This window comes from Sylvia atricapilla, chromosome 4 (genome assembly GCF_009819655.1).
Source record: "Sylvia atricapilla isolate bSylAtr1 chromosome 4, bSylAtr1.pri, whole genome shotgun sequence".
Lineage (NCBI taxonomy): Eukaryota > Metazoa > Chordata > Aves > Passeriformes > Sylviidae > Sylvia > Sylvia atricapilla.
The window spans coordinates 24,041,528-24,069,297 of NC_089143.1; the positions used below are offsets into that span (position 1 = coordinate 24,041,528).

The following is a 27,770-nucleotide window of genomic DNA, read 5'->3' on the forward strand; positions in this document are numbered from 1 at the left end:
AGAGCTCACTGTGCACAGGACTTGGTCTGTGTCCTTTTTAAGCTTGTCATCTCCTCTCTGTGGGTTTCTCTCCTGTGCCTCTCTCTCTCCAGACCCCTGAGGAGCTGGAGGACGACTCAGACTTCGAGCAGGAGGATTATGATGTGCGCAGCCGGACAAGTGTCCAGACTGAGGATGACCAGCTCATTGCTGGACAGAGTGCAAGGGTGAGTACAGACCCCACATGCTTCCAGTGAGTATCTGCTAGTGACCAATAAAATCTCTGCCTCAGAAAGCAAAGGGAGTGATTTCCAGTCCTCAGGGTCGTTTAGGAAAGGATGAGAGCAGGCCGACAGAGGTGTTGAAGGTTTTTTCATGTCAAACTTATTTAAGTAGCATTTGTTGAATGGTCTTGAGGCTTTTGTGGTGCCTAGTATCAGCTGCTTGCTCCAGCTAGTGCTGTAAGAGAAGGCTTTGCAGGTTTGGAATGTGCTGAAACTGTGGGAGTAGTCAGCAAATAGGAAAAAAAAAAATCCCATCAGGGCACCATGTGCTGTATCCAGAGAAATCTTACATTAGTCATGTTTCCCAGTGTGCAAACCTGTCAAGAAGATCTGTTTAAGCTACTGAGTAGTCCCTGTAATTTAATTGTAATTGAAGACATTTGCTACTGAGTCAATGTAATTTTACCAGGGTAATTACATCATGATAAACTCCAGTCGCTGTGATTTGCGACCTCAGCTTGTGCATGGGGATTGCAAATTAAGCTGATGAGTGCTTTGGGGTCACAGGTGCTGGGGAAGTGAAGTCTGTTAACACTCAAGAATATTCCTGTTAACACTCAGGATTATGCCACCCTCTGATGAATTTTTACCTTTTACTGTATACGATCCTCAGCTCAGATTATTAAAAAAAAAAAAAAATCAGAATATAATTTTATGCTTCATGAAAATATATTTGACTAGAAATAAAGGTGTTTTTTTTTAAGGAAAACCCCTTTAACATTGTCCAGGAGAGAACCGGTGGGAAACTGGGAATTATCTAAATGATCTTCATGTCTTTTTCACACAAGTCTGGTTTGGTCTGATGCGCTAGAAGTGAAGCTCAGGACTAAATAAGAAGCATCGTCCTCAAACACTCAAACGCCAGCCAAAGCTGGTAACTGGAATTGGGATTTCTTACCTTGGAGTCTGGAAGAGGATTTGTAGGGCTGAGAACCTAAAGAGGCAGAGATGCTGAAGAAAGCTCAGAGGATCAGGACAGAGGAGTTTTCAGCTGCTCTAGGCTGCGGCTTGACACAAAGGTTTTACACCCTGAAAAGAAACAGTAGAGTAACCAAAATCTGTAAGAAGCTTACTCAGGTGTGTGAGAAATGCAAGGCATGGATCCAGTGTAATGGGCAGAGATTTCTTTTTTTTGTCTTAAAATTATTTCCCTGAATATCGAGTATTGATGGTAAATAAGCCATACCATGTATCAGGAAAACTGGAGTTTTATCATGACATCCCTAAGGCAAAAACTAGCTGGATTCCTTACTGCGAGACTGGTGACAGAACTGTTCTGGATGTAGTTGATTATCTTTCATGATTTTTATATTTTTAAAGGCATAATGTCATGTTTGAGATACTCAAAGTATTGACTACTAAAGCAAATCTCAGATATAACAGAAATGAGATACAGTACAGATTATTTTGTCAAATTTCACAGCCTTTTTCATCTTTTTGGTTACATTTAGGACTGGGTAGCATGTTATCCTTTCTTGATCCAAAGCCCTAGTAAACGCTGCGGTAATTTTTCTTGCTAAGAATTGAGTTCACCTGGGGATTTAGGAGTCTTAAATTCTATTACATTTATTGTGGTTATTATTACTGCTGCACTTAAAACCTTCTGCTTTGATCAGCTATGCACTGTATAAACATAATATATCATAAAGACAGTTCCTGAATAACATAGATTGCAATGTGGCACAGAAAGCAACACCTCATAAAAACCTAAAAGGGAAACATGCTGAGCAGAAGCTGCCCAGTCCCCAGCCTGGACAGCTAAGCAGAACACAATCTTATCTGAACCTTTTCTGTGGAAAAGATGCAAAATACTTTTATTCATGCAATGTAATGGATTTTTTTAATATGCTTACTCCATAAGGCTGTTAGTGTTTCAGTAGAAAGACTTGTGTTGGTCTTCAGGAGAAGTAAAACTGGAATTTACGGGCTGAATTTGCTGTAGGATATGGCTGCTTTGAAAGCACATCAGCAGCTGGAACAGAAATATTAAAGCACTGTTTACCAGTTTAAAGAGTGTTCAGGTGAAGCTGCCACTTGAAGAAACCACAGGCAAGTCATACAGATAAACTTCCCAAATTTCACTACTTCTATCACATTCTCTTAACTTCAGTTAATTCCTCAGTTCTGTTGTTTCATGAGTTCTGTTCTCATTTTATATATTTATTTATTAGCTTGACTTACACTGCATTTTTCTGTGCAAAGACTATTATGCTAACATTTGAAACTGCTGAGTTACATTGATAAGGCCTAATTAAAACTTGTCTTGAATTTTAATTTGATTAACTTGCAAATTTCTCATTTTCTGATCTACTGTTTATAACCCTTTTTAATTTAAGTTTTGGAAAAGGTCAATTATGAATTTTTAAAAGCCAAGAGCATTTTAAGAATATGTAGAAAAAGACTTCAGCTGATTGAAAGTGACATAAACAAGAAAAAAATGTAATGACACTTAAATATGTGTCACACCCCATTAAATGCATAATGTGGTCTTCAGAACCCCTAGAGCAAATAGTAGTTTAACTTGGAAATCATTATTCAAAGTGTCCATTTGATCTTCAAATGTAATTATTATAATTTTTAGGGCTTTTTTGGAGCAGGGCAGGAACTTTGTGCTTTGTTCATGCTGAGGCAGATCAATACCAACCTGTTCAGTGCCTTTTTGCATCTCTTCCAAGAGAAAATTAGAACACTAAATATCATTAAAAATATGCTTGTTACAATTCACTTAAAATGTATTTTCTTGTGTGTCAGAGCCTATTTTAATGTTGTGTTAATCTGAAATCCTCTGTTTCTGACAGAGGATGAGACTAGGCGAGACACAGCAATTCAGTCTGCCTTCTCCCATAAATGTCACTCCTTTTATTCTTCCTCATAATTGAGATTTAATCCTTCTTTGTCAACTGGTGAATAATCACGACATCATAAATATAAATTTTATCATCTTGAAAGTGCAAGAAGAGGCATAAACATGCTGTGAATGTGCTTTTTCCTGTCCTGACAGAAATCAAATGCCTACAGGATTTTGCTTGGCATCTTCCAACTCCCATAAAAAGAAACTGAAGCTGTTGGGACCACTGGAAAGATTCCCTTTGTAGCTTCCTTTTTTTCATGCCCAGCTCCTGTTCATTCTGCAGGCTATCATGGCTCAGCTGCCCCAGGAGGAGAAGGCAAAGATTGCCGAGCAGGTGGAGATATTCCACCAAGAGAAGAGCAAGCTGGACGCGGAGGTGGCCAAGTGGGACGATAGTGGCAATGACATCATTGTGCTGGCCAAGCAGATGTGCATGATTATGATGGAAATGACAGATTTCACCAGGTAAGGACAAAATAACCCCAGCTGAGGAGCTCAGATGTGCCACATCTGCCTTTTTCTGCTTGCCTTGTACCCTTTTGAGATGATTTGCTGTGGTTTTTGGGGATGCAAAGCCAAGGAACACTCATCGTACACAGTGCCCTGGGTATTTGTCCAAATGGGATTAATCACATGAAGTTTTTGTGCTATTTGCAAGTGTCTTTTATTTGCAGATCATTTTGTATTTCAGCAGCAAAGTTAGTCTGTGACCTTACAGACACTCCAGTGACATTTCGTTTAGTACCCATCTAAATGCATGTGCCTCTCTGAACTTCCAACATTTCAGCACAATTTGTGTCAATCAAAAATAATGGCAAAACTATTTATATCATTTGAACACTGAACTTCCTTCCAAAAAAAATCCCAAATGAAATGAAACTGGTTTGATCTATTGCTTCATGGGAGCCTGTCAGTAATGATTTTTTAAAATTTTTGCTTTCATTTCTTTTCTCTATTGATGTCTTGTTCTTCTCTAATTGCAGAGTGTCCAAAGGCCATTCATTAATGATACATTGTAAACAGAATTATTGTCTTTAACTATGGTCATATTCTTAATCACACCAGGGAGAACGGTTTACAAGATTCTTTGCATTCCAGATCACTGTAGTAAATTCAGTTTTGTTCAGTGTTTATTTTTAAAGTGGGTTCAAAAGTTTAAATGGTATTTATCAAAATGTGATTACACAAAACAGGGCGAAAATCTTCCTGGCTTTCTTCAGGATTAAAATCAGGCATCCATTTATTCATCTCTTTGTGTTGCCCCATCCCTGGCAGTGCTCAAGGCCAGTTCGTTGGGACTTGCAGCAACCTGGGATAGGGGCAGGGGGTGGAACTGGATGGAGAAGGTATTTTACAGAATTCTGTGTTGCTTGTCTCGTCTTGATGTCTCTGATCCTTCTGCCAGCAAAGAAGAGAGTGAAATCTGCCCAAACAGTGTCCTTGTATCATGGAAGGACGAAATGATGGCCTAAAGCAGCAGCCCAGAATATGCACAGTTTCTGCAACCTCCTGGACAACCTTTGATGTATTGAACATGAAGTTGAAAGTTTTGTAATTGTATTTTCTAGCATCAAAAGAACAAGACTAATTTGAGAATGAGATAAAAATTACTGACACATTTGAAGCAAATAAAAAAAAATCAAAGTGCACCTCTGTCTGCATCAGATTCAATAACAAGTTTTTTTAATATATTCCATTAAAACAGAAACAAGCCTTTCACACCTTTTTGGTTGGCTGTAACCTCAGCAGTGTTAGAATAGAATAATTTTTCAAATGCGTGGAGTTTGTGACAGTCAGAGCTGCTCATGTAATTAATGTAGAAGCACATGAGGTCACCAAGAAGTATTTTTGCTGCAGTTTAAGTTCACCAGAAGTGGGTTACTTGTACTTCATCTGTTTAAGGTGGTAATGAAAGTCTGGAAAGAAGAGTAAAATGGAAATATGTTTCAGCATGTTATTCTTGCCATTATAGATTTTAAAAAAATCCAAAAATAATGCAATGTTGTGGTTAGAAAAAATGTCTTCTGTTTCATTAAAAAAAAGTTTGATCATGTTGTGACTTTCCACATTAGAAAAAAAAAAAAAGGAAAATGAACTCACAGCTGAGACTTTTGAGTCTAAGGCAAACTCAGGAAAGTCTGTGGACACCTTTTGTCTTAATACATTTTGGTAACTTTAATGACTAAGATCAGAATTTCGTGCATCATCTTAAAAATATAATGAAAGATCAGACTTAAAGCTAATTATACATGTTTTAAATGTAACATTCAAGTGTTTAATATAATGATTATGCTTCACCTCTCTTTATTACCAACAAAACAAATCTACCAAAAAATGCTTTTCTAAAATGTGACATTCTTGCCCTCAACATGATGGGCTGAACATTTAGCACTGGCTTGGGAATCACATAATTTTGAAATAGTTGTGTATTCCAGGAACAACACTGGCTTAATGAGCACTTAAAAATGCATGTACTATTAAGTACAGCTCATGTGCTTGAAGGCACCATCGGACTAAATTTCCAATGAGGCATTTTGTAAGGGAGAGGAAATACAGCAGACACATTTCTTAATCAAGCTGTACTATAAAGTACTTAAAAGGCAAAATTGTAATAAATTAAGAAGACATTTGTGTTACTATTTTAAAATGGAACACTAAGCAGGGTCACTAAAACTATTTCATGATTTACTGAGATTGTGGGTAATTTTCTTGTGTTTCACAGAGGGAAAGGCCCCCTGAAGAACACGTCCGATGTCATTAATGCAGCCAAGAAGATTGCAGAGGCAGGATCCAGGATGGACAAATTGGCACGGGCAGTAGCTGATCAGGTAGCCCCAAAATGAGCTGAAATACAATGTAACCTCTGTGGATGAGTTGCCTTTTGCAGGAAAAGTCAGTCTTACCAGAAAATTACCTGTTAGGGATCTGGATCCTGATCTTCCCATTGGATAGAAGCTGGTTCTTCTAGATCCATCAGCATTTTGCAGAACAGGAGAGTTGTAAATTAGTGTCTCCAAAGCTCAGAAATGCCTGACTTGTTCCCCAGACTCACTTTTGGGCATGTTAGAATTAGACAGAGACTCTTTCTGGTTGGAAAACACCTGTGAGGTAATCATATCCAAAATGTATTTGCTGTTAAAAAAGGCAGTAGGGATTTGGATGCTCCTTTCCCCTTGCCAAGTGTCTCAGAATCCTTAGATTCTTTTCAGCTCATTCTTCCAGCAATTTCCCCTTGATGTGGCACTTTTCTCCTTCAAGGTTCTCTGTCTCCTTATTTTCTGGTTTGCTTCAGTGTGTTGTGCATGTTGTGGGGTCTGTGTCCTCACCTCCTTTACCAAATCCATGCCACTGCTGGGCAGATGACCTTGTGTATATATATTTTCAGACTGGATAATCTGTTTGTCTGGAGAGCAAGAGGAAACATCATATCAAAAGTCAAGAGCCAAATTTCAAATCCAGGTCCTACATAGCTGATTTTAGATTCAGGCAAATTAAATGTCTATTTTTCCCTTTGTAAATTCCCATTTATTTGTCAAATGAAATCCCATTTCATTGTCATCAAGAGTAAATTTGCTGGAAGTAGGAACTGGTAACTACCTTGCCTCTAGTCTTTCTCTTCAAAATAAGAATGTCATTTTCTTCTTCAAATAGGAGTGTGATAGTGTGTAACACACACTGCCATGGAATATGGGCCAGAGGGGCGAAAACCCCAAAGCTACCCATTTTTCTGTAACCTCAGAAATGTTGGGTTTAGGTCTTCAGCAGCAGCAAGCATTTTTCCTGTGGTTAACTCATTCCAGTCTTTCAAATGTAGCATCTGTTCATTTTAACACAAGAAAGAAGAAACCCATCTGTCAGCTGATGAAATTCCTAGTCTGCAGTATTTGCAGAGGTGGAATATTTTAAAGAGAGAATCAGAATGAGACTTGTTATGCTTAGAATGCCTTGACTTGAGTCACATTTTAAATTTCAGAGGACCTTAACCCTAATAATAAACAGTGAAAGTATTTTGAGAATGAAATATTTGTTTTAATGCTTGTACTTTAATGATATTTCACAGAACTCTGGAGACCCTCATGCAGTATAAACCTTTTGTGGACAGTTGCATTTTTAATTACTGTTCCAATAAGAGAGACCTTAAATTTTTTTCACTCCAAGGTATTTATATTTCAAGCCTTAACAACTCTGAGAAATATTGCTTTAAATTCATCCTTTCAATTCATAGACACCAAGAACTGAGTAAATATTTTTATATTAAATTGGCACCAGTAGGGAGAAGAGGTCTTTTAGGGATTAATGCCTGAAGGGTGTGGCAAGTCTTTGAGGAAGAGCAGCTCTAGAGCAGCCACAGTGAAGCTCCAGCTTTGTTTATTAAAGGGTGAGAAAAAAGCCAAGTGACTCCTTTTGGGGTTATAAACAAGAATATATCCAACTACTTCACCATGAACACATTCCTGCCAGCATTAGCTGCTGGGGCCAGAGCAGTGATCTCAAGGTAGGAGCTGTGATGTTGTTGACTCATATGCATTTAATTCTATCAATGTTTCTTGAAATATTCTGTTAATACATTTTTTTAAATCGACCAGAAACTCTGTAAGGTGATAAAAAGGCACATTTGGAATCTTTGTTCCCCAAGCTATGCAAGAACATTGTCAGTCAGACTTTGCTGGGTAGCCCCAAAGAGTATTTATTGGAGGCATGCTGTTAGCAGTGGGCCCTTTCAGCTCTGTTTCCTCAGAGTGAATTACTGAGGTCTGTTCTCCTGAGGCAAGACTCTGAATATTAACTACGAGGCTGTTGTTTGTTATGCTGTTGATATTGTCAGGGATGATGCAGTTTCTATTAAGAGTCCCAGAGACTATGAATAAATTGAACTGGGGCCCTCTCTAGTTCTATTGATTATGAAACCCTCACAGCATCCAGCACATTCGACCTAATCTAATGCCAGGGGAGCTGCCAGGCAAACAAGAGTTGGCATTAGAGTGAGGGTAACCACTCAGAACTGGGTTTATCTGGACATTACCTGGTCCATACTGGATGGTAACTTAGATGTCCAGCATGCAACCTGGAGTTTCAACTTAAATTTGGTCTTTTGGATGCTCAGTACAATTCCATAAATTAATGCAAGGCATAATTTAAAATTATGATTTTCATAATGCTGATAAAGAAGTTTCTCATTTTTCAGAAAGGCAGAGTGCATCTTTAGGTTACAACTCATAAATCTGGAGTTAAATGAAAGGTAGAGTTTGAGTTTTCATATTTTATCTAGTGCCTCATGTAAAGACAAAGTGGAATAGATCCACCTGATACACACACACTGCCACTATCTGATCACCTGTCTCTAATCTCATGAGCTCAGCTCCATCTGATGAGTGTTTGTGTTGTCTGCAGTGCCCAGACTCAGCCTGCAAGCAGGATCTGCTGGCCTACCTGCAGCGCATTGCCCTGTACTGCCACCAGCTCAATATCTGCAGCAAAGTGAAGGCAGAAGTTCAGAACCTGGGAGGAGAGCTCATTGTATCAGGGGTAAGCTGGGATTTGAGTTTAGCCATTTGTTTCCCATGTAGCACTTGAAAGGGAACATTTTTGATTGCAATAATGTACAAAACAAAAATCCACTGATTCATAAGCAAGTTGGGTTTTTTTAAATTCTATCACCATCATGCCAGGCCTAACAATAACTCATGTAGAGCAATTTGATTTTCCAATTACCTTTTGTTTATACTAACCTTGTAGAATCTTCATTCTTCCAAAAGAAAAATAATTTCATAGCATAGAAAGTCACTGCCAAGCTGTAAATATTATAATTATTTGGAGCTTTTGTATATTTGCTCATTATAAATCTTCTTTCCTTTGTTAGTACTGGTAATTTCCTTCCTCTGTGCAGAAGCCAACTCTGTATGAAATGCATATTGTTAAGATGGTGATGACTAATGGGATTCATTCACTCAGGTTCCAATGCACACTAGGTTTAGCAAAAGACTCTGGAAGGCCAGCAAAATATTTTAAATTTTGATGCATATGCTGTTTTCAAATACTATTGCAAGCACAGTGATTATATACTCTAATACCACCCAGCTATTTCAGTTATTTTCAATGAGCACTACAAGCTTCTTACACACAACCTTTTGTAGAAATAAAGACAGGCAGCAGTAATATTATAAGCAATGCATTTTTTACATTTTTAAATTTTTTTTCCTTCTCCTATGTTGGCCTTTGAGCCTCTGGGAATATGCTAGAACCAAGAAGCAGCAATGACTGCTCTTCATGATTTTGCTTTTTCTTTCACACTAGCTTAGCCCCATGACACCTTTGTTATACTTTAACTCAAGTACCAACCATATGTATGTAAATTTGGAACATATTCCACTCTCCTGAGTGTTTTCAAAACGACAATGATTTGTGAGACCCAAGATGCTCAAAACAAATTGTTTCCAAACGTGGTTTTGAAAAAGCACCCTTTCATTGTTTAAGCCCAATCAAGTACGAAGATTATTAGGACAACAAACTTGTGCCCTTCATTCCATCCATGAGAGTCCCCAGTGGCATCACTGGCCTTCCTCAAACATATCAGAAGTCACAGAAAATGTTCTCAGTCACGTAACATTTTTAATTTTTTTGCAAAGCAGTATAGAAGGTCTTGAACATTTGCCAGGCTTTCTTGGATCAGGCATTCTGAAGCCATATACACAATCCTAAAAGGAGCTGCTTAAAGGTTCCTGTATCTGTCCTGCAATTGGTCTTCACTTCTTGACGTATGTACGTATGTGATTTTAATACCTTGATCTTCCCACAGCAATGAAAAGATCCTCTTCCATTTTCCTGACACCAACGGCGTGATCTGTCCTTGTATCACTGACAGCTATGCTGCATCGTAATTGCTATGATCTTTTCTTACCTCCTGCCATCTGGGTCCAGCCTCCCATACCCATTGAGTTGTCATGTTCATCTCTCTAAAACAATTCCCCGAATCAGTGCTTCTCCCAGCTTGGCTTTTGTGGTTGTGTGTGTTTCTTTTTTCGAGTCTCTTTATTCAGTGTTTGTGGATGCTGAATAAGCCATTGTGAACCTTGCGCATCTCCTTGTTCCTGGAACATCCCCATCCGTTGTGGAATTATAAGTGGCCAAACCGCTTGAGTTCATCATTCCAGTCTGGCATTGTTGGCACCCGCTGCTTCCCAGGCTCCATCACCATTGTGTTTCTGTTTGGTGGGGGTTTCACAGTCAGTCTCAGAAGCAAAATGAGCTTCAACCATGGAAATTATTTGGGTCTGTCCCAAAGCCTCGGTAAAACTGACCTACAGAAAATTTGAAGATTGCCCAGCTTGCTTCTTCTGCTGGTGCTCTGAGCAGGAGGAGGTATAGTGAGTTGAACTCCTGTGCATCCCTTTGTGAGAGCATTATCTTGTGATCTGACATGACCCAATTAGTGCAGAGCTTTCCTGACAGTGTTTTCTGAGCTGTTGGTCTTCAGGGTGCTGGGTACTGTATGCTCCTTTGCTATCCAGAGGTCTGGTATCCAAGTGCACATCCACATCTGCTTGTCTACTTGCTGCTTCTGCTTCCATCATCTTCTTCATCCTCTCTTGGATAGCCAATTACAAATAAACAGTATTTTATTTAACCTAAAATGAAATACCATTATTTGGCAACTTGCATACAGTACAATGTTAGAAGGACTAGAGAAATCCAAAACTCAAACTTCCCAACCTATGACTACAGAAGTAAGTTTCTGTGATTGTGCTATATTTAAGTGTTTTGATGTAAATATCAAGCACCATGACAATTATTACAATATTGTGATTTACTACTGTGTTTACAGAGAACCATGAGACAATTCAGATCGATCCAAAAGATGACTTGTGATTCAGAACTATTATGGGGAGTAGGATCTCTGCTTGAATTTTTTCATTATTAAGAATTTTAATCAATATTTATAAATTAAATGAATGTATGCATATGTATGTTTGAATCTTTGTGTGGGTGTATGAATATTTATATATAAAGGAAAGAGACATAAAACCAATTAAAAGCTAAAAGACAGATGAAAGCCACCCCACAGTTCTTACAGTTTTGTTAGAGAAAAATATGTTGCAACAACTTCAAAAATACTGTGTACATAACATTTAATGTGCCGTATGTCTTTTGATGAAACTTATTTTTCTTTTTTTTTTCTTCAAGATTCAGTAGTTCAGTCTGGTTTACCTCTGAAAATAAGCATAAAGCTGATCTTGTTTGCTTTTTCCTCTGTAGATTGATATGATTCTAGTATAGCATATGAAGGGTCTTGTTTGGCATCAGTGACTTTACTGCAAATAGGAAAACAGATCAAAAAGTAAGAAAATGTCACAGTCCTGAATTGTAAATTATTTCAGTAAAGAACTCACTGTTGTTTTCCCTTTTCTTTCTCCCATTCCTTTTCCCCTCTGCTTTTTTCTCTTTTGATCTTTCCCATCAGACTCCCTCCATGCAGATAGCAAAACTATTTTTACCAGTTAAGTAAGACCTGGCAGTTGGGAGTTAGCACACATCAGCTAATTCCTCATTAATATTAAGAGGGCAAGAACAATTTAGACCATCTGTTGACTTGGCCTTTTATGCTCCAAGGTGAGACTCTTAATTCCTGATTCCAAATGGGTTTTGAAAAGTAAAATAAGGAAAACCCCTGATACCAGTTTTTCAGTGAGGAGCCCTGGAAACCCAAAAAAGATTGCAGGGAAGAAAATAAGCAAAAATTATGAGGAGGATGTTAGATAAAGGCAAAAAGAAATTAATATCAAAAATTTCAAAAGATTTAAAAAATACTTCTGTGTAGATGACAGCCTTGTTCTAATAAAACTCTCTTTGACCTTGGTCCATAAACAAATATATGTTTCTGTAATTTTTAGATTTCAATATTCAATTTCTAGTTCCCCTCTGAGAATAAACAACCTCCTTTAATGAAATTACAGAGTAAAGGCACTTCAAAATAATTTGCTTTGTCTCTTGCTTTGGTTTATTTAAGGTAATGCATATTTGCTTCATAATCACTTGCAGTATTGTATTGGAATGAATCCTCTGAGGTGCTGAGAGTACTCTGCTCTCAGTGAAATAAATCCCATTTACATATACTTAGCTCTTGCTGATGGCCTTGCTTTTTGTGAGAGCTACTTTTGTTCAATAGAGTTGCTTTTAATGATGTTTCTTATTTGGATAAAAAAAATCAGACTTCTAACTTTAGGGCTGCTTTATTTTTCTAGCATTCCTGTCTGCCTCTTGTTAGCAAGAGAATTACGATAAAACAAATCTATATATTCATTTCCTATTCTAGAATAAATATCCACTTGTTCTGTTTACTGCAGCTCAGAAGCAGCTCAGCTCATTTACCTACTGTCCATTTAGGCTGTGAGCTTGCATTTTTTAAAGTTCTTGCTTATGTTAGGAGGTTTGCCATAGTTATTCCTGTAGGATTAAATTGAGGAGAATTTAAGAAAATCCCTTATCCAAGGCAGCTCCTTATCATGTTCAGGTTTGATTTAGAGCCCTACAGACAAAATCAGCTGTTATTATCAGAAAATTTGCCAGTCTTAAACTTCTGAACCAGACAGATATGCAGTGTCATTCAGAGTAGCAGCCACATGCCTTGGAACATTGTTCAAAAGTGTGGAATCAACAGCTAAAGCACACTCCTAACACACACTTTAGCTGGATCCAGTTCCCAGTTATTTTCTAAGTCTTGTTTATCTTAACATATTGGGCTCAACTGTGATACCCTGAGAAGGATTCCTATATTCTGTTGAAGATGCAAGACAGTGTAGTTAAGATTGTGAGTTTATCAAGGAGTTCTTGCCTGGTGAATTGAAGTGAGGAGTTTAACAGGAACAGGAAGATGAAAGTGCTAGAGCCATCCCATTAATTTTGGGCAGGACATGATGAAAAGTGACTTAACACATGGGCTGGGAGGGTGGATACATAAAAGTATGAACAAGTACAGATATACTGCAAAATAATTATATGTTTATTCGTGATCAGTGATAAGAGTAAGGTAATCAGAAAGAGCCAGTCCTCATCAAATATGACTGAACCTCATTATTTGTCAGAGAATAGCAGTGAGCATCCAGCAGTTATTTCAGATGAGCTCACCAGCAGTTTCCCTATCAATTCTGCCTTTGAATCTTGCATCTAATAAAAATGGCTTAAATGTCCTACTTTTCTTTTAATTAAGGCTGAATCACTCTAAACTACCTCATACTGTAAAAGCAAGTTGGTATCGTGTGGGCAGTAAAGAATCAAGTTACTACATATTAATCCTATAGACTCAAAGAAAAATCAGGTAGTTTGAAATTCACCTGTTATTAAAAGTGAGTAAGGCCATCTTTCATTGAATTTGGATTAAGAGCAGTTACTTAAAAACCACTGATGGGGTGTTTCATTTCCCTGAAACAGGCTTTCTGGGGTGTTTTCCTTTGTTTCAAAGTTGGCAGTCAGAGACAACCTTTGCATAGAAAATGCCTGAGAATGGAAAAAGTGTTGATTTGGAGTTTGGTAAACAGAGCAATTTCATTCTCCTGAACCAGGCAAGACTTGAGGATTATGTTAAAGTAAGGTTCCTGAAGGGAGAGCTGGTAAATTGACAAAACTGTTGGGTTCCTTCTTGTCAAGATCGTAGGAGTGCAAAAAGGTTACTCAGCTAGCGCCACAATGATTTTTGCTATACATTTATGACAGAAATGGAACAACTGGCTCACATATCCTTGTCTCTAAAAGGTAGAGAAGTCAACAGGGAGTTGGCTGCATGGTCACACTCAGAGTGTTGTGGTGAAGGGCTCACCCTCCAGGTGGACTCCAGGGACGCGTGTGTTCCTCAGGGGCTGGTGGTGGGGCTGTTTAACATCTTTGTCACTGACATGGGCTGTGGCACCAAGTGCACCCTCAGCAAGTTCTGTGATGACACCGAGCTGTGTGGTGCCACGGGGAGGGGAGGGATGTCATCCAGAGGGGCCTGCACAGGCTGAGGAGGAAGGACCTCATGAAGTTCAGCAAGGCCAAGTGCAGGGTCCTGCAGCTGGGTCTGGGCAATCCCTGTCACAAACGCAGGCTGGGAGGAGAATGGACTGAGAGCAGCCTGAGAAGAAGAGCTGGGGGGTGTTGATTGATGAAAAGCTCCACACGACCCAGCAATGTGCAGCCCAGAAACCATAGTCCCTGAGCTGCATCTGAAGCACTGTGGCCTGCCAGGGAGGGAGAGGATGCTCCCCATCTCCCAGGCAACCAGCCACAGTGTAAGAGGACACAGTCTTAAGCTGTGCCAGAGGAGGTTTAGGTTGGACATTAGGAGGGATATCTTCATAGAAAAGGTGATTAGACATTGGAATGGGCTGCCCAGGGAGACAGTGGAGTCACCATCTCTGGAGGTGTTTAAGGAAAAACTGAACAAGGCACTCAGTTCCATGGTGGTGCTTAGTCATAGGATGGACTCAATGAGCTCAGAGGTCTTTTCTAACCTAGTTGATCCTGTGATTCTGTGGAAGCAGAGGGTAAAGAACAGTACTTAGGAAATAATAAGGAAGTAAGCCAAAGAAATAGGAGATATAAAATGTTCAGCTGAAGAAAACCAAACCAAAAGCAAGATAGGAGTATGAAATCAAAGAAGTGCAGTGTTGGGAAAGGACTGAGATGAAGTCAGGACCATAAAGGTGATGGAACTACACGATGCTCTCTACTTTCCTAATAAAACAAGCAGGGATAGAAAATTAAAAACTCAGGGTCTTTGTTCTGACATTGTGAAAAGACACCTTCCAGGACAGGAAGGCTGGGGCTGGGTTGTGAAGGTGAGACCTTGATCTACACTGTATATTCAAGTAGCTCATGTCATCTGCTTTGAGAGACATTAAAGACATGAAAAATACAGGAAGATGTTTTAGCTGGATGCTTTAGGTTGGAGATGCATTTAAGTAACCTCTGCATAAGTGTGTGAATGTGTGCAGATATACTGATACACGTGAGGGTGAAATCATACAGCCATAGTAAGTGTACTCAGTTCCAAATTATATGGCTATTTGAAGCATATATACTTATATACTATATAAGTATATGAACTTATACAGGTTTGGATAAACCTCTGTCTGGAACAAATTTGTTTGAACTCACTAATTTAGGAGTCTCCAGCTCCTGCTGGCAACGAATGTCCCTCAGTACAGTCCATGAAGGGACTACTGTGGTAACATAAAAAATTTATCATCCTGACACTGAGTCAATTTACTACTCCTAAAGGACAAAGACACCAGTAAGTTATGCAGGTTAATCAAAATGAGTGCTGATAAAATCCCTCATGGTCATATATTCATTATATGTGATGTATTTTATGGAAGCTCTGTCTTAGCACTTTCTCCAAGTTAAAACAGTGAGGAATTCTTAATTATCCTATGAAACATCTTAAAAATTAATTTAAAAAAAAAAAAAGGTGTAAATAGATGTATCCACAGTGGCTCTAAAGCCATTTTCAATACCTCTCCCAAATATTTGACAATAATGTTGACTTCATTCTATGTAGCTTACCTTTGCATCCCAGTGAGGGGGGAATGGACGATGAGCTCAGAGAGTTTCTGCAGTTGGCTTCCTTGGAGGGATTCAAGCCTGGAGTAGACAGTGTAGCAGCTGAGAAGATCTAATGTTGGTAATCAACTCATTTCAAGTTAAAAGTTATGCAAGAGTCCTCCAGAGGTCTCTTTTAAGTGATGTTTGTACAGTGTTTTGATTCAGCCAAGTGAAAGATCCTGCAGGATCTTGTTCCTGTGTCAGGGAGTTCACCTTTGTAAAAGGTGCTGGATTGGAAAATAGTGCATACCCTGAGCTTTGGGCATCAGGGGGATCATGACTGTAATCCACAGAAAAAACTGTGCAGAAGCCTCTGGAAAGGTTAATTTTTATTTTTTTTTTTATTAGTGTATGGCTGTTCCTTCAGAGAAGGTGGATGGTGGCAGACAGAGTTTATGTAAGGAAAAGCAGATGAACAAAGCTCAAGACGCAACTGAAAAGTCCAACAAGAAAATATTTTTTTGTGCCATAATCTCAGTTCTTTTGAAGCTCCAATTTTTTTTATATAAGGGTATTTTTAGGACTAAGAAAATACCTCATTTTATATGAATGCATGTATAAACACACATAAATATGAAATTATATATCCTGCATAAATGGAAAGATGTTATCTAGAATTTAATTTGCAAACTAAAATTACACTGCACTTGTCTTCATTAGAATAAATTCATGGAGACAAGAAGCACACACACCATCTATATGTCTGCATTCAGTAGGTTTAAATGTAGACAGGTCAGACTTTTATCCTTATTAAGAAGCCTTTTGGCTCCAGGGAACATGCTCTTGTGCTTTATCAAGTGACTAATATTCATGCAATTTGTGAAGATTAAATTTATTGATATTTCTCATTAGAACAATTTTCTGCAAAGAAAAGAATTTCTGATACCAAACAACATTAAACCATTTAATTCCTTGAAAAGAGTGTAAAAATGTTACAAATTCAAGACTGAGGCTTGAAACAAATATGACCATAGGAAAAGGTTAGAGAATTGAAGGAAATACTATTGTTTGTGCTTCATTACATCCTGCATTTGCATTAAAAATTGTAGCCACTCAAAAATTCAAAGCTTGCCTGCTACAGTAGTTACAGCTTCACTTCAGCCTGTTTTCCTATTCCAGGCAATGCTGAAGGAGCTGGGAAGAAAATGGGAATATAATGGCTTTGTGATACACAAAATTACACCTGCCCTGCAATAATTAGCAGGGCTCAAAGACCACTTTAACACACCCGAAGATATGGTCCCAAAGGATTATTCCTGTAGGAATTACTATAAGAAAAGAGAGGACTTTGGTGCTATCTTATGTTCACCTGTTTTCTTGTCTTATTGCCTTTAAAAGAGATGGTTTGAGACCAAGTGTCACCATTTTGTATTAACTAAGAATTCCTTTCCCCTGGAGCATTCTCAGTTGGCCCCTCCCTAATGCACAGCATAGATTTGCTAATATGTTCATCCCAAAGCCATAAATGAAAATGAGGTTTGTTTCTTGCATGTGGAATTACAGGGACTGAATTTCCATAATGACAAGTTTGACCCACAATAGGAGATTTTGGATTGTGTTTCTTATGCAGAAGTACATCTTGTAGCTCTTACAATTATTAAACTCCTTGAGTTGGAAAGTGGTGACACTAAATCCCACTTCTAAAAGTAGTCAAATGGTGCTTTTGCAGATATTAAAAAATAACAACTGAAGTTCAGACTTACCAGTTACTTTGACTGTAATTATATTTCCTAACAACCAGAGTTGCAGACAAGTAGCACACACATAGGACTATTCACAGACAAGAAGATGTGCCCTCAAAGGAAAACATCAGCAGGTTTTTCCAGTCTGAGAAAAATCAACTGCAAATACTGAACAGAACAGCTTACAACAAAGTTTTTAATAAAATCCACAACAGAGAAGTGTTTCCATTAAATTAGGGAAGTCATAATGGCCTTTAGGAAGAGAGCTAACTCAGTGAGGAAGGTTAAAAGTACCCTTCTATCTTTAACCTCTGAAATGTTTTCTTCCACACTTAGGACATATTATTATTAAAATTATTATCTATGTACCTCATAGAAGCAAAGGGAGAATAATTCTGTTATCACATCTAATCTTACATGACAGATAAGTAGCTGCTTTGACAAAAAGGGTTTGTTTTGTACAGTGTAATTAAGACATTGATATGAAGTCAAAGTAAAAAACTATCCAGTATCAGAAAAATGAATCCTAACCTCTTACTGCTAGATATTCTCAAAAGTTTTCTTTTAACATCAGTTCTTTCTGATTCTGACTAATACATCATCTAAACCTTGTGAACTGGGTTACCAGGTAGGTAATAGTATGTCTAAAAACTGAGATGAAGTATACAAGTAATGTCTCCTAAACCTCATCCAAGACCAAATTAGAATTCTGTAAAACTGTAAAACGAATCATCAATATCTGAGCCAAAAGATTGCAGAAACATTTTCATCCTCTATTTTATACCAGCAACTGGGTTCAACATTTCCATTGTCAAAATTGAGAGAAGTTTCAGCTTTACTCAGTGTCAGGTAGGATGTTCCATATTTCATCATTCCTTAACGATGACAGATAATGTACAGAAAGGATTTTCCCACTTATCCATCATGCTGATGGATACAGCAGCTGGCCCTCTTTGGGTCAGAGGTGTGCCTGTGTTAAGCTCAGAGTTTTATGATATGTGTCACTTTGGCATTTTTACATGGCCTTTCCCAGCTCCCGTTTCAATTCCTTATAATCCATCCTTTTTTACCTTCTGTGTCTGTACGAGTCTGGGTGATGCTTCTGCAGGGTTGATTCTCTGTGCTCAAACTTCACAGACAGCACCCAGAGGTACCTGTGTGGTGCCTGCCTTTCCCACCACAGGTTCATCCTTCTAAGCAAGAAAGAAAGCACGTTGGGATTTTTGTTCCATCAAATCTTTGAGGTCAGACTAAATATGGACCTCTACTTTCAGCTGATTTCTGGTGCCTAGGTGCAAGTGATTAAATCAATTACTTGACCAGCATTTACACAGTTTTCTTATGCTGTTAGGCATAATTACATCCTTTAAGAAAATATTTGATATTAAAGTCATCATTTACTGTCTCTTTGTGTTTCCATGCATTCATTTAATTAATCTTAGTTGTGTTCCTTGGAGCATTTGGAAGATTTCTGCACTTTCTTGAACGTATATACATTTTAAAAATGCTTTAATCAGGTGTAGTCTTTCTCTGCTTTTATTCAGTAATGCGTTTAGTATATCTGCACAGCTCAGTCTTAACTTTGCTCTTCACTTAATATTGTCTTTATCAATTCTTTATAGAATATCATAATAAGCAGGTCAAAATAAGATTTCAAATTAAAGTAGTACTAGCTCCAAAATTCTGTCTGGGGTATAATCTGCCTCTCAATCTAGTGAACTGTTTATATCACATTATCATGGTGGAATTTTCCATATTTCCACATATTTCTTATCTTTTTACTGGAGAATATCCTTGGTCATACTCAGTCTTCCAGGATTTAATTGTGCTTTTTCCATATGTGTCATCCCAATAAAAGACAATTTAACTCTTTATCTCTCTAAACTCTCTTTGGAAGATTTTAGAACTGCTGTTACATGTCTATTTTTCTGATATTTAAGGTTTTAGCCTATGAACATCCTTCTCTTTCTCAGAAGAAGCAACCTCACATAGGCTTCATCGGGGCCTGGTGGTCACAGTAGTTCAAAATAAGTTCCTACTTTATTTGGCAAAAACAACTGTGGTGCAGTAGTCAAGCCATAGGTTACCTGAGTTATCAATTCGCTGAATACTACTTGGTACTTTTTGCCATAAAAGCCTTTAAAAATTGGATTTTTCTTTTCTCTTTAGCAGGCCATTAGACATAAATATTAATAAGGAGTCAATGCAAGACAGATGACCAGAGGAGGTTTTCCTCCTCTCTGTCTTCAAACATGCAAATAGTTTGCACTCAAGAGATGATGTACAGAGAAAACAGTTAAATCATGAACAGCACTATCATCACTTAGCATTCCTCAGCTGCAGCCTAGTTTTGCATTGTGTTCCTGCAGTTACATCTCATCTCTAACAGCCACAATAACTCTTCATTTCGCCCACTGGGCACCCATTTGTTGACTTTTTAATTCCACAGATTCACTGCTTTAAAGCAACATCTGCAAATACTGCAGGATCACCACGATGATAAAAGCTTTGAAGGTTAGGAAGGAAAATGCTTGACTCTGTTATTAGGTGGAGTGACTGGTACTAGACATGAGTCACACACTTCTCTTTTTCAGTGAAAGGAAAGGAGAGAAAAGCAAAGAACACACTGACAGAGCAGGGAATGCACTTTAATCATTATTAAGACAGAAAAACTAATCATGATTAGATTACAATTCACATGAACCTTGTAGCGCCAAAAAGCCCGAGGGAAAGCATCAATATTAACTTCATGTGCTTATAATATATACCCTGAAAAGACATTTAAGGAGTATTTATTTTTCCTCTTCCAAAAGGCAGGATCTTATGCTAACAGTCTTTACTGGCACTGAATAGTCTCCCATTCTCTAAGCAGTTTTATTTAATGGAGTTAGGTGTAGCAGCAGAAAAAAAATACTATTTTTTTCAATTTTAGTCTACAGCTAAGTTATTAAGAAAATCCCAGTAGATAATATAAGCAATTATGTTTACTCCCAAACCTGCTTTTCCAAAATTTGGTTGATAAAAATACCATTTACAATAAAGTAGACTGAATATCCCATTTTAAGTCCTCCAGTTTCAGTCCTTAGGATGTTGTTTGAAAAAAAGTGTGCCTCAGCCTGTATGGCTGTTATTGTCTAAAAATGTACATCTTTAAAAACATCACCTCTTTGCAATTTTATTGATATTTTCTGGAACTTGAAAGTGTGCTCTGTAAATAAATATATGCCCAGAATTTTTATACTTCCCTCACTCGTTCTTTCAGCACAGTTTGTCAGTTCTCATTTTCGATGCAAGATTCTTTTCCTGACCTCCCTCATACAGTCGTGTAGGAGGCCCAACCCTCTGGATTACTCTACTCAAGGGTCAATCCACAGGTGTGAATTGGATGTTTATCCCCCATGGGGGAATATGAATGTAATTCCTGTTGCAATCACTGGAATTTTAGCTGCTTGCACTGCCGTGGGTGTTTTTGTGCAGTTTGGCTGTACAAAACCACACATAACATAGAGTCACTTGAGAATCTGTTGACCAAATTCATGATGTCAGTCAGCGTTTAATTGGGATGGAGCATTCTCTCCTCTCTGGTTGTCATCAAAAGGTGCCAAAAATGTTCCCCTTTCGAATCATCGAGCGCTGTGGGGCTGGCAGGCTGACCCTGTGCTGTGGGAAGGAGTGAGAGGAACCCCAGACAGTGGGGTTACTCATCGTGGAGGAGGCCTGTGTCCTTGGCCAAGCATAGCTCCTTCAGCACACGTTCCCCTCTCTCCTCACCTCTACGCTACGGCACAATATTTCTCTTGCTCTCTCTCTCACTATCTCTTTTCTGTATCTCTCGGAAATCAGACTGGAGTTCAGAGCACTTTCACTACCTTTTATGAGGTAGAGTGTGATGTCATAGATGGGGGCAGGGCTAGTCAACTTTCCACCCACCCACCCACCTGTGCTGAGGGAGCTACGCTTGAGACTGGAAGCGGTGACTCCTCAACGGTGAGTAACCTCCTGTCTCATCTATTTCTTTATAGCTCTGGGGGTGGAGGGAAGACACGTGACAATGGGGGAATTTTTAGAGAGTTTCTCTCTCTTTTTTTTTTTTTTTTTTTTTTTTTTTTTTTTTTTTTTTTTTTTTTTTTTAAATTAACCATAGGACTCACAGAGTTAATTGCATGTGTTGTCTTAGTCACCTGCGGAGAAGTGTTTCCTCCCTGTCCAGAAGTCCCAGAGCCCAGAGTTAAGTTCACCTGCAAAGCAATGGCCACATTTCTCTGCACAGGTGGTCCATTGGCTGATGGTTAAACTGATGCTTCAATGTTTATCTTGCCCTGTAAAAAGGCAGGGTTTGGTCCCCTTGAACTCAGTGGCTAATCTTCCATTAATTTAATTACAGTATTTAATTAGAGTGCTGGGCCATAATTTTCCTGAAGTTCTTTATGATTAAAGATAGATGGTGTTATTTATGTATTTATCATTATTAACTGTGGATAATGGCTGTTTATATGGGACAGGATTTCTTTTTTTTTAATGATATCTATTACTGTTTTTATTCACTTTATCCAGAATATTTATGAAGCTGTGTACTGACAATAAGCCAATTATATAGACCTTTTTCATAGATGAAATAAAATTCAAAAGTAAATTGTGGAAGACATAAAATTAAGCAGAAAACTCAGAAGAGATGTAACTCAGACTTAACCTTTGAAATTATAAATCAAAGCATTTTATTTTTTTTTTCTTTGATAAGAACTTGAGATGAGCAGGAATGCTCTTGACTGAATTTCTTGGTGTGTTTTTTGTCTCACTACCTAAATGTTACAATTTTACTTTAAAGCATTGTCTTGTTACCTATTTCCCTTGGCCCCAGGTATTACTGCTTCACTGTTTTAATATCCCTCAGCATATTAAAAAAGACAAGATGGACTACGAAGACCTTCCTTTCTTGTTTTGCCTCCTGGGTATCTATTAAAGCTGTCAAGATGTCAGAGCTCTCATACTAAAGGGCAGAAAAAGGATCATATGAAGATTTTGGGCCCTAGGGATACTGCAAATCTTGCTGTTCTTGTTCATTTAAAGCTCTTCACAAGCTTCATGTGGGGTCTGATCATATCCCAGGGAGAGGCTCTAAAAGGCAGCAACCTGTCCGCAATAAATCAAAGAAAGAGAATGCAGTCACAGCCTTTTCAGCAGAGGGGATTCATACTCTGATTGATGAAATGCTTCTGTTTCCAGGTGACTAGGTGGCTTTGAGCAATTGGGTAAGGGTGCAGACCATTCCATCTTCTGGGCAGTGGCATTGTTGGGAATTGGTCCATATTGATGGATAGATATTCCTCCCTGATGACTCAGGAATGCTCTTTGTATCAATGCACAGGACATCTAAATGGAGTTCAGGGAGGGTGAGGGTCTCGTTTACAAAACTACCTACCAAAACTTTCACAAATGGTTGTTTCCCTCCCTGTCAAAGAGAAAAATAATGACAAAGAATATAAAAATGTCTCCTTGTCAGGTGGTAGCTTTTCTAGCTTTGAATAATGTGCTCAAGGTGTTTTATTACTACTGTTTATTCATTTAGTAAACCAAACACTTACATCTCCAAATCTTCCTTTGCAAAGCCACTAACTTGCCTAGCAAATTTAGCTTCCCCAGCAAACTTTAATCTTTTCAGGAAAGGAAAAGAAAAAACAGGTTAGTCAATCTCTAATGTTTCAGTGGGAAAACTTTATGGAAGTTGCTGCTCTTAAAGATGAAGTTTTTTCTTTTCAGAGGCAAATGCTTGGAGGTAAAATTTAATTTAGATCCTAAGCACATCCTTTGCTGATGAGTTTATCAAATTGCCTTAGCACATAATTATTCTTGCATAATGCAGGAGACTCCAGTTTTTGCACAGAATTTATAAAACACAAAGAGCAAGTGTAAAGTGCCCTAAGCTCACTTCAGTGACACAAAAGCAGTTTGGTGGCACAGAGAGAAAAACTCTTTTTAAGAGTGGTGTAAGTACCGGGAAAAGGGAATCAGAATTGGTGTCATTCAATCATGATGGTGAATCAGAGACAATGATCAGTACTGAGGGGATATTGTGGAACAGACATGTCAGTGGATTACTGTGAATCCAGAGAAATTTGCATTCTAAATTTATCTTGTAAGATGAGCAAATTAGCAGTTGGCTGACTTCTGCATAGTGGGGAGTTTCTTGAGGGAAAGATATTCCAAATTACATGAACTGTTGCAATAATTAACCTGAAATCTGTCTGTGCCAATTCTAATAACAAATTTTGTCCAGGTAACCCCAGGCTGTGAGCTTGGCAGAATAGCTTAACATTGGGAGAATAAATAAACTAATGTTACATTTACTGAGATAATTCCTCTGTTAAATTATTTTACTGGCAGCTATGATTTAAAAAATATATATATTAAAACGTCTGAAATGCACAGATTCCTACATTTTACAGCCTAGGCTTAAATGTGTATTCAGTCAATTATGAAGTTTGTTTAATGTTATTTACATGTACATTACATTAAATTAAAACATTATAAGGCCTAGATGTCAGCTGATTTTATTTAGTGTTTGATATGAAAACTTTTAAAGCAAATATCTGAGAAATTTCTTCCAATATACGCTAATTCAAATGACTTAAATCCTCGTAAATTATTTGCAAACTGGAAGTTAATTTTTGATGCAGTATTCTTAAAAAAATGATACTTGCAAGCACATTGTGTATAATCATCTCAAAACACACCCAGTATATTAACTAACCTATTTACACCTATATATTTAAGAAGATCAACATTTAAATGAAAGATTTATTCCTTGGTCATAATGGCAAAGGGTGAGCAATAGTTTAATGATGTAAGGTTATCTACAGGAATCAAGCATGTTTTTCAGTATGATTAAAGCAGCTATGTGAAATTCCCAATTTTTCTCAATTTGACAGGCTGGTTTCTCTTACAAGTTGAATTAAAATTTTGTGGGTTGGTTCTTACCTTCTTTTTCTCTGTGAGAAGTGAGGGAGAGCTGTGAAATGCATCATCTGTTCCCAAACCATGTCAGCTGGCAAAGAGATGCTTCTCCCCCTGCCCTTTCTCACTGCAGTTTTGGGCTTGTTTAACACCATCGCCTCAACACAAATTATGTGGATTTAATCTTGTTTAAGCAGGAGAAGTCACAATAACAGTGCACAGCATTCTAGGGGACTCTTCACGTTGATTTAAATTGCAGTCCTTTTAAACCTCGACCTCAGCTTGTTTGAATTTACACAACACAAATACTACACTTGAGCTGAGTGTAGGGGAAGGAGGAAACCAAGACTGCCTTAATTCGCTGGACTTTCTGATACCAGGACAGTTGCACTCAAAGACATTAAACATGATTCTCTTAAATCATAATCCTTTGGATTTCTGTCAGTCCCATCTGAAGGTCTCAAAGCAAACAAAATGGTGTACCCTGGTAAAACTGAAAACAGAAGTAAATATTGTCATTATTTCCTTTCTACAAATAATGCTGAACCATGCTCAAGGCAGAAAGCATCTATAGAATCACGGTGGGTTTCAAACATTACATACTCCTTCATGACTCAGTTAATGCTCAAGATCAGAATTTCTCTGTCTTCCATTTGACATTCTTGTTTCCTCTCTGGATGGCCAAATTTAAATAAAACCAAAACCAACCAACCAACCAAAACCAACAAAACAACCTCCAAAAAACAAATTAACCACAAATACTGCCATCCCTCCCCCCTAAAAAACCAACAGGAGAAAGACTTCACCCAAGTTAAGTATGGTTTGAAAAATATAGAAAGAAATCCTGCAGTAACAGTGGGAGGCTGCCCCACTCGAGCTGTGCAAAAAGATGAGAGTAGGTCTCTGGTGTAATGGAAACTGATTATTTTATTATTCAGAAAGGTTTTAATTAAATTATGAAGAGGTTTTTGCTCTCATCTCTATTGCTGTGTGAATACTGACTCATCTAGCCAAGTGTAAACATCTGCATGTGAGATGTTCGCTCCAGCCTTCATTTATGTGGAAGTCAAGAGCCATTTCCAGAGGGCAGAGATTCTTTTTTCGGGGAGACACTGACAACTGCTTAGATTGGTAATACCTGAAAAAATACAGAGGCATGAGCAGGTGAATTAAACTGTGTGTACAGAGTCAGAAAGTTTAGCCTTGGGCTTCTATTATATTCATATGTAAGTAAATTCAGCTTTCTGTGAACTAAGCTGATGCCTAATTCTTTTCTGATCAGAAATTTTAAAATTGCTTATTAAGGAGCATTTATCTATGTAATTATTTTGTCTAGATGCTCTGATCTCTTTAGTCTCTCGAGGTTGGAGAGATTTGTGTGTCTTGTAATTTGACACTTTTGGGGACCAAAAGAGAATTAAGGAAAACAGTCCCAAAACCACTCATTAAGTTGTTTGAATTCTTGGACCACTAGGTCAAATCCAAGGAAAGGGTTTTTTGCAGATGTTGAGCACCTGCCCAGATTCACTGTACAGTCTTTAGGATTCTAGTGCAATCTAGGATCTCTAAACTGAATTTAAAAGGTGAAGTGCTCTGGCCCATCTCCATAGAGAAAGAATGAAAGATCTCAAGTGCTCCATGGTTCCTCGTCTTCTTCACCAAGCACAAACGGAGTCTGGAACCTTTTGGTCCAGAACCTGAAATTTGGTAGGTTAAGTGCAAGATAAGACTTAACTTGTAGAAATGAAATCTCTGAACACTTTAACTCGGTCAGCAAACACACCAAATCCATGGATTTTAGGTACAGCCCTATTTTTCCTGCTTTCCTTCCTAGAGCAATTCCTCGATAAGAGGTATCTGAAAAATTCGGGGGGTTCAAGTGACGCCAGCCATGGTGGATCATGACTAATATTTAAAGGCACTCAGTTTGAATTTTTCTGATGCCAACCAAGTGCAGTCAGGTCTGTAGGTAATTGTGACTAATGTACACTGTTTAAATAAGGACTTTGTAAGAAACGAGCCTCTGCAAATGCTTTTTCATTTAATCATTCTTCTGAAGTCTATACATTCATCTCCTTTATGTAGATCCTGGATTAGTATCTCCATGATCTCCATCCTTGGAGATGTGGTTGAATTAATTTGTGGAGGGATGGTTGTCCTGAGGTGAAGACACAAGAAGAATTTGGATTATTTGAATCAGTGAGGATACCAGTACTTCTGCATTTGTTGCTCAAGGAAAATATTACATAAAGTACTGAACTGCAAAGGAAAAGAGACTCCAGGTAAATTTGTAACCCCTAACACAAGTATTTTCTGAAGAGAGTAGTAGTGAGCTATTAAAAAGTCATCAAAAAATTATATTTTTTTCCTTCTTTTCTACAATCACTTATTTTTTTCCCATTTGGATAAGACACTTGTAGCAGTGAAAATGAGATTGCCAACATCATCTACACAGGTCATAGATACATTTGCATGTGTACAGAGAAGGCTCAGAGAAGATATTGTTAGAAGAACCAGATCCAGACCTGTCAGAATGGCATGGTCATAGGGACAGGAGAAGCAATAAAAACTAGTTTGCACATGGGAAATGCCAATTAGATATAAGGTAAAAAAGTTTTAACTGGAGGGTAGTGAAATTCAAGTGCAGGGTGGAGTTCTCTAGCCCAGAGATGTGAAATTATCCATCCTTGGATGTACCCGAATTTCAGCAAAATCCAGAACAGCCTCATGTAATTCAAATTTTCAACAGGGCATTGCACTAGATGACCTCAAAAAGGTTCTTTTCATCCTTAAGAATATTTGCATAATAAAACATGAGTAATAAAAATGAGCCCTTAGAATTCAGAGCAAGATTTTATTCATTCCAATTTATTCTCAATTTGCTGTCATCTTTACTTGTTCTTACCCTGTGAATTGCAGCAGCCTTTACAAATGTTTCTGTTTTGTTCTGGTTTCATTTGCTTGCAGTAATTAGGAACAGGTAATTGTTACCTGTTTTAATGGTTTTTAATGACATTTAGTGTTAGCTAAAGTTAAAAATGTAATGAACAGATGCATTTACAAATTGTTTTTTCAGTAATTGACCAGGGAAAAATTCCTTCTAGTAGGGAACTCTTGTTACTTACTACATGTTGTTTAACCATTGATTGAGTTGGCCAAATAAATAGAACAGTTAATAATGAAAAATTTCTTTAGTATAAAATTATAGAATTTTCATTAGAATTTTTTTCATATATATGATTAAGCCAGCTCTGTCTGACTAAAATAGAGCTTTCCCTCAAAGACTACTGTGGAGTTTTGATGATTTTTTTTAATTATTATTTCATTGCACACTGTTGTAAAGTCCTGGAAAGTGCTCAGGGAATCAAACAGAGAAAGGAATGTTTTCACCGATTGAGTTGAGCAACACTGGAAGGACCCTCAGCTCCAAGGAAGTAAAATCCTTTT

The 27,770-nt window shown here is 37.9% G+C and overlaps 1 protein-coding gene across 2 annotated transcripts in view; it reads left to right on the plus strand.

Annotated features, from left to right (window-relative positions):
* The window catches only part of CTNNA2 (catenin alpha 2), a 469,159-nt gene that overhangs the window by 431,663 nt on the left and 9,726 nt on the right, over positions 1-27,770 (plus strand). Inside the window, exons 14-18 of one of the 2 annotated variants that reach the window (XM_066317287.1) lie at positions 93-206; positions 3,398-3,579; positions 5,837-5,942; positions 8,506-8,640; positions 21,216-21,359. In XM_066317287.1, the coding sequence (XP_066173384.1) occupies positions 93-206; positions 3,398-3,579; positions 5,837-5,942; positions 8,506-8,640; positions 21,216-21,359 (681 nt within the window). The remainder of the gene's footprint in view (positions 1-92; positions 207-3,397; positions 3,580-5,836; positions 5,943-8,505; positions 8,641-21,215; positions 21,360-27,770) is intronic. The other variant, XM_066317288.1, reaches the window with a different exon arrangement.